General features: G+C 55.1%; 1 protein-coding gene across 1 annotated transcript; it reads right to left on the bottom strand.

Annotated features, from left to right (window-relative positions):
• Window positions 1-750: 750 nt before the first annotated feature.
• Window positions 751-2,532, bottom strand: Camk2n1 (calcium/calmodulin-dependent protein kinase II inhibitor 1). The gene is made up of 2 exons (NM_173337.1): window positions 2,358-2,532; window positions 751-984 (listed from the first exon to the last, which is right to left on the bottom strand). The coding sequence occupies exons 1-2, from the start codon at window positions 2,521-2,523 to the stop codon at window positions 914-916; spliced, it is 237 nt and encodes a 78-aa protein (NP_775459.1). The 5' UTR covers window positions 2,524-2,532; the 3' UTR covers window positions 751-913.
• Between the last annotated feature and the right edge of the window lie 7,547 nt (window positions 2,533-10,079).

Below are 10,079 nucleotides of genomic sequence, written 5' to 3'. Positions count from 1 at the left end.
ATTGAAGAAAGAGGGGTTCGCACAACAGACCCCCAAGGGGAGGTTAGAAAAAGCTCGAGCATGTTTTTGTTTTTCTTCTTCTTTCTGACATAGAAAACCCGCGGTGGTCAGTGTTCACCTGGGCAAAGAGCTTTGCTGCAACAAAGAAGCTAAATTTCAGTTGTCTCTGGAGAATAAGACAAGGAAGGGGGCCTTCGCAAGCATCTGTTCCTTGGAAAAGTTACTTTCTGCTTTAAGACCCGTTCCATTTCCGGTAACTTCAAAGTACAAGAGTATCTACAGAGATCACCCCCTCCCCCCAATTTTTCTTTTGTACATCCAAAAATAAACAACATTAAAAAAAAAGATGAAACCGGACTAGACAGCATGTCACATCCAAGTGCACAGGATCATTTTTGCAAGATTAAATAATGTAAACATTGGAAACAGCCAAATCAGCAGAGAACACAAGCACCTTCGAGTACTCTGGTGCTGCTTTCAGGAAGTGGTTCAAAATCCAGATCTATAATTGCACGATATTTACCATAGATAAAAAGAAACAGGTATTAATTTCGACAAGTAGCTGCAACTGACACTTTTTTCTTTTATATGTGTGTATATAGTGATTTTTATTTTTTATTTTATTTTTTTACTTTTTGTGTTTTTTTTTTAACTTTTTTTTTTTTAGAGGAGCCCAGAGCCTTTGCCGCCTCCTCCTCCTCCTCTCCTTCCTCCTCTTCCTCCTCCTCCCCCTCCTCCTCCCACCTCATCTGTCTCCCGGCCTGACTTGAGACACAGGTTGTCGATTTCATCGTAGGTAGCAAGCTAATAATAAATTCCAAAGTGCTTTCTCCTCCTCATGCTTTTTGTCAGTAACTGTCACAGCCCGCCACTCTTCTTATTCCTTCCCTCAACACATTGTCTTTGGGGGCAGTTAGACACCAGGAGGTGCCTTGTCGGTCATGGTTTTCAGCACGTCATCGATCCTATCATCTTCAATAACAACTGCAAAAAAAAAAAAAAAAGGAGGGAGGGAGGGGGAGAGAAAGGTAAGAGAGGCTGGACAGGGGATCACAAATACTGTTGCCTATCTCCACTGTGGGGATGCAGGGGAGAGTGAGAAAGGAAGGCTTGGCTGCTCCATGCAGGGTGAACAACACCATCTCCCTAGGCGCCCTTCCCTGCCTGCTTCTGAACTGCCCCACTGCCTAACCCGCACCCTAGCTAGATTCTAGGAAAAAGCGAGCAAGGGGGAGCCGACCCAGCTTCACTGCAGCCCGATGCGTCCATTTACAAAGAAGTCTCCTAGGCTTCTTCTTAAGGAGAGAAAGGGAAACTGAGGTCTTCGGATCACTGGTGCCGCTAGTCCAGGCCGGATTCGAAGCCCGGAGCAGGAAGGAAGGGAGGCTGGCATAGGTTCCCACGCCGATCCACGGCTGGAGAGTTTAGGCCTGGCCTGCACGGGTGTCCCCATGCCGTGCTCCCTTCTCTGTGCCCCGGCCGGTAGCCTCCGCCCCTCCGCTCTTAGTGCCACCGCAAAGGGCAGAACCTTCCTTCCCTGCCGCCAGGGGCTTTGCCTCGGGTCGCCTCTTCCACCTCACTGTCTCCGCTTGGCCTCTCTCAGTCCTTCCACCGGTCCCCCCCCCCCCCCCCGTACTGGATGATCAGATCACCTGCCCAGGACTCTGGGTCTCTACACGTAGGTCTCCCTGTTGGTCACCCTCATTGTTTCAGCTGCTTCAGCGTCCTCCCTAGACTTGAGTCCCAGGCTCGCTACAGCTCCCCCGCTGTAGCTCTCAGCTCACCTCGGTCCCCTGAGTATCTCTCCACCCTTCACCTCGGTACCCCAGTCTTTTAGGGCAGCATCTGCGTGTCCGTTTCTCTGGGGCTTCTCCAACATCAATATCCCAGGCTACACCACCCTTTTCCCCTCTGGCAAGTTAACAGTCAAAAACCTGTGCGACCTCAACGCTCCTCGCCTTCCCCACGGGAGTTAAGGTCCTTCCCCCGCACCCCACTCCCACAGACCCCTAAGAAGCTCCGGGACCCCTTACTCCAGGGTGGCAGAGCAGAGAGAGTACAGATGCGACTCCACTGCGCAAAAAGGGGGAGGGGTGTGAAATCTAAAAGCAAACTTTGGTGCGGTTGAGGACGTGGGTATAACCTTTGGGCCTCAGCTGCAAGTAGAAGCTACCACGCCCCCGGGTGACCCCACTGGTGGCCCAGACAAACGCAGACTCTTGCCCGAGGCCTGATCCAGCTTCCGCCGCAGGAGGGATCCCTAGATCCCGCAGATGCCACCCCCCACCGCGGGGACCCCTGCGCCCCCGCCAGGCTGCAGCACCAGCACCGCGGGGGGTAAGGGGCGGGGAACTCACCGCGCTTGCTCCGGCCGATCTGGCCCAGCTTGGGCGGCCGCTTGCTCTGCCCGGCGCCGAAGAAGTTGTTGGTGTCCTGCAGGCGGCACGAGAAGATCTGGCCCACGTCGCCGCCGTCGCCGTAGGGGCTCAGCTTCTCGTCGCCGTAGGGCAGCACCTCCGACATGGTCGCGTCCGGGGGCTCCGAGGCGGCACCTCCTCCGCCCGCGTCCCCGCCCGCGGAGGACAGGGTCAGCGGCGCTGGGGCCGGGGATGGCCGGCCGGGGACGGCCCTCGGGGCTGCCGCGGTGCTGGGGCCGGCGAGTGGCCGGGGAGAGACACCGCTTGGGGCAGGAGCGCGCAGCCCGCGCGAGCGACCCAACGAGCGCCCGCAGCTGAGCTGCGCTGCGCTCGGGCTCCGCGCGCGAGTGGCTGCTGCTCCGGCAGGCGGGCAGGACTCACATCCTCGGCGCTCTCGGGCGCGGGGCGGGGGCCGAGCCGGGCGGGGCCGCGACGCGCGGGGAGGAGGGTGTCCCTGCGAGCCCGGAGGGCGCGGGACCGAGGTGGGCGCACCCCGGGGAGCGCGCGGGCCGGTCCTGCCGCGGGTGCGGGCGGCGGCGGCAGCGGCGACTCGGGGACTGGGAAGCAGCGAGCGGCCGAGGGGGAGGGGAGCGTGGAGGAGGGAGGGCAGGGGGAGGAAACCCGGAGGGAGGGGGGAGGGAGGGAAGAAACCGAGAGGGCGACGGGGAGAAAAACAGAAAGACAGAAGAAAGCAAGGGGAGCGGCGGGAGGAGGGAGGGTGAGGAAGGAGGGAGAAAAAGAAAGGGGGGGGGGAGAGTAGATCTGGAGCGGAGAGGCGGAGCGGAGAAGCGAAAGGAGGGAGAAATAGAGGGTCGGAGAGGAAAGGAGGAGAGAGGGGGAAAGAGAGAGGCAAGGACGGAGGAGCAGCCTGCGAGCTGCTAGGGTGAATGCCAGCCCAGGCTGGAAGCGAAGCGCCGGAGGAGGGAGGGAGGAGGGGACCCGTGGGCCTCGGGGAGAGATCCCTGGAAGCTGAGCGACGTCACGGGGCCGCGCCGGACCGCGGCTGGCTTCCTGCCCCCGCCCCCTGCCCCCTCCGTCCGGCCCGCGCCGAGGGGCCCGGGTGCGCTCCGCCCCGCTCCACCCCGCCCCGCATGGCCTGAGCCCCTCCCGCGCGGTGTTTACCCGACCCGGAGCCTGTGCGCGCCGGCTCGGCTGGCTGTGACTCCCGAGGGGAACCCGAAGCAGCGGGAGGGGAGGGGATCGAGGACGCACAGGCCGAGAAGGACGCGGATGCTGACATCCCTAGAGGCTAGTTACAGAGGTCAAGGATCGGAGCGCCCTAGGCGACCCGCGGGCATGCCTCTCCCTTCCTCCAGCACACTTGTGCCCCACTTAGACCCTGCCAGGCATTCTTCTGCCCCCGTGCCCACCAGATCTACCAGGAAGGCCTTTTTCTCACTTCTTGTCCGTCTGTGCTGGGCCCTGACTCCCCCCTCCCCCCCCCAAGAGAAGGAGGAGGGGAGGAGGGGCAGCCCCGCCTCCCGCGGGATAGGGGAGAGCCTCATTACTCTGGGCTTGCCCGGGATGCCCGGCTGCTAGCGCCCTGTGACTCGCTGGGGACGCCCCGGGCCCGCGGCCCTCTGCCCTCCGGGACCTCTCTTATAACAACAGTCTTAATAAAGCTCTAGGGAGATACTGCGGCCTCAAAACCAGGAGCGTGCTCCTGCACCCAGGGAGGGAGACCCGGGAAGCCCGAGAGGCCTGGGAGGCGCATCTGTCCGCCAGATGGTAACTTCAAGGGGGCAAGGTGCGTGAGGAGAGCTCATTATCCTCGCCTGAGCCCGGAGCACCTGCTCTCCCCAAGGAGACCAGACCTGCTCAGCAGAACTGGCCTAACCTTAGAGAGGGGGATAACCAGTCCAAGGCAATCAGCCTGCTGGGGAGAGGCAGGGTTAGGAAGCTAATCCTTGTCACTAGGCTCCTGGCTCACCTAGCACCCCACGCCCCACCGGGGAGGAGGGGAGGGGGTGCCATCGGAATGAAAAGACCACCTTCTGGCTCACTGTTAACCTCGAGAATTCCAGGGAGTGGGGCAGAAGGAGATTTGACAGTGTTAGGTTTGGAAGAGGGGCTGCCTGAGAAGAAGAAGCCTGCGGTCGTCGTCCCCTCCCCCCATGATAAAGGGCTGGCTGGTTTCCAAAATCCAGACCTCAGGACAAGAAGAGGAAGGAGTGGAGAAATAGATTATGATAGGTGGAATAAGCTTGGCTTCTGGGTACAGGTCGATCTTGAGACCCAAGCAGTGGGAGTTCCCTAGCAGTGACAATTTGGGCACTATCCTCTATCCTCTCTGAACCCCAGTGGTCTCCCCTGTCGTGACAGAAGTTCAATTGCCCAACTGCCAATGTGCCCCTCAAGACAGTTAAAGAGGAGAAGGCTCCTGAGGCGGGGCTGTTAGTGGCTGTCAGTTAGGTGAATAAGAAATGGCTCCCTCTGTGAGAAGGAACAGTTCATGTTCACCCACTTCAGAGCCGCCTGGACTGGGGAGCCTCCTTAAACATCACCTACCCCAAGCCTGCAATCCACACATAGGAAACCAAAGCCAAAGGGAGCCTGGGCTGGCTCAGAGACCCATGGCTTGGCAAGGGTAGAAGCAGCAGGTCCCCAGATTGTTGGTGCTCCCCTCCAGAAGCTGCCTGACTCCATTCATTAAGGCCCTGCTGAGAGTCAGCTGTGAGGTCAGCCCTGGAGTGCTGAGATGGCAAAGGCCTAAGACGCAGGGTTGTATAACCTTACAAACGGCTCTTAACATTTGTGCTACGCTTTCTGGTTTTGCCCCATAGCGTTCTCCATTATTGACCTGGTGTCTCAAATATAAGAGTCTTCGTAGGTGGAAAGAGGAGAGGCTGAGTCTCTGCTTAACTGATGAGGCATTAAAAGGGTGACTTGGCCAAGGTCTAGTGATGGAGCCAGGACGAGGGTCTCATCCTTGCTGCAAACCAACACAAAGCAGCTTACAAGTTAAGTACCCAGCAGGGCCCCACTGTGAAGATGATAAAGTCACACAGAAAGCTGAAGACTCTCCACGTGGACAGTGAGAGAGAGGAGACGGCAGTTATAAGCCCAGACTGTTCTGTTTACCTTGCCTTGGGCAAATAAAGTTGGAGGTGGCAGCACCCACTTTCCCCACTCAGTGCCCACCCGTTTGCTTCCTGAGCGTGCCTGCCTTCTAAGCACATGGGCACCGACAGCCTGAAAACCGGCCCCATGACCTGGGAATGTAGCTCAGTAGGAGAACACTTGTCTAACCATGCACAGTGCCTGGGGTTCTTGCTCCAGTTCTCCCTGAGGAGGCATCTCCATAGTTATTATCTTTGAAAACTCAGCCTTCATAAGAAGGTGGGTGGGCTGGTGGGGATGGTCAGGCCCAATTTGCAGAACGGGTAGCTGGAAGTTAAGTTCTCCATCATAGAAGTTCTCCAAGTGAAGTCGTGAGTCAGGAGGGGTCCATTTTCTGCCCCTCCCGTCTGTCTGATCACTCCGTCTTTGATCTTCTGTTTTTTTTTTCAGTTGGTCATACCTCTAGCCTGAGTTAACATATCTTAGGACTCCATTTCTACCTGTCTCCACCCCAGAGGCCCACAATTGTGCAATGGCACCATTCACACACACACACACACACACACACACACACACACACACACACACACTTACTTATTTTGACAGGGTCTTACTATATAGTCCAGGCTGGTTGAAGCTTATGGTCCTCCTGCCTCAGCTTCTTGAGCGCTGGTGTTGCAGGTGAGTATCTCCCAGCTCTCTTTGAGGCCTTAAATAAATTGTCTCTCACTCTAGGCCTCTGACTAAGCCATGAACTGGGAAACCTGGGGAAGAGGAGAGCCCATCTTCCTTTCAATCTTCCATAATGTAGAAGTACAGGGCTGGGATTCTTCAAGGCCCTAGGTTCAATATCCAGTTTTGGGGGGAGGGGGGAGCACAAAATCCCAAGTAGCTAAGACATGCTTGAAGCAAAGGCCACAGAGCCTCCTCTCAGCTTTCTCCTGTATTTCACTTGAAATTTCTTCACTGGGCTTACACATTTCCATGGGTCATTCGTTCTAGCACGTTCCACCATTGTACGTTTATGCCTAAGGCCCTTGCTGTGCCCTGAGCACCCAGAACTGGTAAGGCACAGGAAGGAAGGGTCAGTATAGAGGCTTCCTCTGTCCCCATCCCCTTCCATCTATTCAGATGGGGAAACTGAGGCACAGTCAGCAGCATCGGGAGGGAAGGGAAAGAGTAGGGAAAAATAGGTCGTTGCACATCCTCTGGTGGTGAGCCCCTGCCAGCAGGCCAAACCCAGGCTTCCACAGAGATGTGCACCGGGTGTATCACAACTTGCCGTGGCTGGCTCAGAACTTTGTCCGTCAGCAGGGAGAAAGGCCTGGGACGCAGCATCATGTAGGTGACAAGCTGGTCATATCTAGAGAGGTTAAGTGGCTGTCCAGCAGGGATGATGGCTCTGAGCCAAGAGTAGATTTAACCATACTCCACACCACTTCCCTAATTCAGTGGGAGGATTCCAGGGAGGTAAGTTATATTCTTCGAAAGACGGGTCTCAGGGCTGAAGAGATGGCTCAGGGGTTAAAAGCACTAGCTGATCTTCTAGAGGTCCTGAGTTCAATTCCCAGCAACCCCATGGTGGCTCACAACCATCTGTAATGGGATCCAGTGCCTTCTTCTGGTCTGCAGGCATACGTGCAGGCAGAACACTATGCATAATACATGAATGAATCATTAAAAAAAGAAAAGAAAAGAAAGACAGGTCTCTGGCCCCTCGACACACGTGCATGCACACACACGCTCACACACACACATGCACACAGAAACACATACAGGCACAAGTACAGTCCTTCGTCTAATCACTTAGGCTCTTTATTCAAACGAAATCTTGCAAAGTAGGGCTCAGGAACACCAGCTACATCTTGGGCTGGGATATGAACCACAGACAGTGGACGAACCCAGTATGATCACACTGTGGCAATAGTGGGACCTGTTCCACCACAAGAGACACAAGAGAGGGTGGGACTTTAACTCCTGGGAAGTCCTGCCTGGTAGCCTTGGAAACCTGGAGGCTTCTAAAGCCTGGTGCCCGAGAGCTACCAACTCAGTCTGCGCAGTGTTCCCTGTCGAGGGCTCCCAAGAAGCTTCTGCCCCTTAAGGACCCTGACTCCCCAACAGGACAGATGGTTTAACAATTAAGGATACTGGCTGCAGGCTGGAGAGATGGCTCAGTGGTTAAGAGCACTGACTGCTCTTCCAAAGGACCTGAGTTCAAATCCCAGCAACCACATGGTGGCTCACAACCATCTGTAATGGGATCTGATGCCCTCTTCTGGTGTGTCCAAAGACAATGATAGTGTACTCACATACATTAAATAAATAAATAAATCTTAAAAAAAATACTGGCTGCTCTTGTAAGGGACCTGGGTTAGGTTTCCCAAAACCCACATGGTATCTCGCACCTTCTATAATTTCAGCGCCTGAAAATTCAATGCCCTCTTCCCCCTCCAGACACACACTTGGTTCACAAACAGACAAAAACACTAAAATATCTCTAAAAACAAAAACAAAAAAAACCTTGATTTCGAAAAGAATGGCATCAAAACATAGCTGGTAAAGGGTAGACAAAAGAGAAGCTGACCCCCCCCCCCCCGCCTCAGAGAGGTCACAGAGCTCCAATCCCAAGCTCCATTCCACCCATCGATTGTTAACCTGCTATGCCCAAGTCCTGATGACCACGCTACACATATATCCACCCCCAGGACCCTGGAAAATGGCTGTTGACTGTCACCTCAATCTTACAGTTGAGAGCATCCAGGCCAGAAAAGTAAAGTGACAGCCCAAGGGCACCTTGACAATAAAAACCAGCAGGTTCCGGTCTGAAGGCCAAGCTCTGGCACTGCTGGGTAGCAAGCAGTGCCTCCCCGAGGATTCCAGGAGTTAAGAAAGTGGGAGCAAACGCTTTCACCTCATCTCACCGTAACCATGGAAACCTGTCCCAGGCCAGAGGAGTCTATGAAAGAGATAACTCTCTTCTTGAGGTTCAAAACCTCTTGTGCAAGATTTCTAGGAACCCGAAGGGCCTTCGGATGATGGAGAGAAGCCTGTGTCCTAGAGGCAGCACTGAAGCACCTCCCTCCAGAGTGTCCTTGGGACAACTTAGCATCGGTTTGCACTTCCAGCCCATAAGCCACAGAATGAATGAGCTAAGGAGAGCCCTGGATCTGAGTTCAGAACCAAGAGCTCTTAACTCCGACAAGAGAGATGTGTCCATGAGCTGCTGAACCCAGTCTCCGTTCAGAAAGTAGATGACGAGGTTCTGGATGGTCCCCTCCCCTAGTTCTGTCAGATAGGAAAGGGATCCTTTCCACAGAGGGGACCATCCAGAACCTCTGTGGAGAGACTACAGAGCTTCTGAAGCACCAGTTAGTGGGGGCAAAGCAGGAGACCAGCCCTAGCTCCATATTCTTCCTCTCTTCCCCCCACCCCCATCCCCACCCTCGCTCCCCGTGTAACCTGGAGACGGCACTGCCCTCTCTGAGCCAGAATTCCTCTCAGCAGTAAAATGAGAATGAGGCTAAGGCAAGGTGCAGATGTAGTCTGTACCTTAAAGCAAGGGCAGGGAACAGTTCACGTAGTGGGTCCCTCCGCCCTCAGCCCTCGGGGTCTGCAGGGATGGACAGAAATTCCCGTGTAACCGGAAGAGCTGGTGGCTGAAGGGCAGCCCACGCAGGATTAGGGAGGACCTGCCTGGCAGCCCTGGGGCAGGGATGGTTGAATGCAATAGCCATTTGGTCCAGGGAGCGGAGGCAGATCAGAACACTGGTGATGAGGAAGATTCACAGACATCAGGAGAAGCTAAAAAGCTGTCAGGGAAGAAGACCAATCCAACCATCAGGAAGGGTGGGAAGGGTCATAATGAAAGACGCCAGGGCATAGGAGGAAGAAAAAGCAGCAAAGGAGACAGGCTGCTCCAGGGGAAGAAAGGGGGAGTGGGGAAGGACAGGAGAGAGGGGAATGAGAGCTGGCAAGAAGCCAGGCTGGGGAGAAGTAAAATTTCTCCCAGAGAAAAAAAGCAAAAGCTAAAATCTGTGTCATAAGGGTTTTTTCCCCCCAGCATCCCTCTCCTTCGTGAAGTCATGTGCATATTTTAAGACATCTGATGCATTATGCATATCTAGTTGAGTAAGGGAAAGATGGCTAGCGCTTTTAAAGGCATGAGCGCTTGGGAAACCACAGCAGGAGTAACGTGAGGACCCCTTCCCCCACCCCCCCAGACTTTGCAGAGTCTCACACTTTCAGCCTTCGTCCTGGTGAGTTGGGCAAAGAAGGTGGAAACTGTAGAATTACTGTCTCGTCCTTACCAGGGTGTGCCAGGGTAGTCCCAGAATTGGCAGCCCGGGGTCCTCCCTAGATTCTTCTCTCAGACCTCCGAGGCCTATTGCCAGGCCTCCTAGTCGAGAAAATTGCACAGGCCTCTGATCATAACCTGTTTCTCTTCCAAGTTCCCCGGAAGTCCTCAACTGTGGGCGCACAGCACCACCTGGTGGTCATATCAGACGCTGCGCTATGAGAGAACTGGGAAGGGTGGCAGAGAGGAAGGGGATAAATAAAACATTGCAAGCTTGCTTGAAGCGCCCTCCTAAGGGGCACCAGGCT

This window comes from Rattus norvegicus, chromosome 5 (genome assembly GCF_036323735.1).
Source record: "Rattus norvegicus strain BN/NHsdMcwi chromosome 5, GRCr8, whole genome shotgun sequence".
Lineage (NCBI taxonomy): Eukaryota > Metazoa > Chordata > Mammalia > Rodentia > Muridae > Rattus > Rattus norvegicus.
This window is presented reverse-complemented; position numbering and strand designations above follow the sequence as displayed.

What these genes read in the sequence shown, in the direction of transcription:
- Camk2n1 (NM_173337.1), bottom strand. Translation starts at nt 2,523, where the DNA reads ATGTCGGAGGTGCTGCCCTACGGCGACGAGAAGCTGAGCCCCTACGGC. An exon ending in GATCGGCCGGAGCAAGCGCG is followed by an intron (nt 985 to 2,357) that starts GTGAGTTCCCCG and finishes TTTTTTTTGCAG; the next exon opens with TTGTTATTGAAGATGATAGG.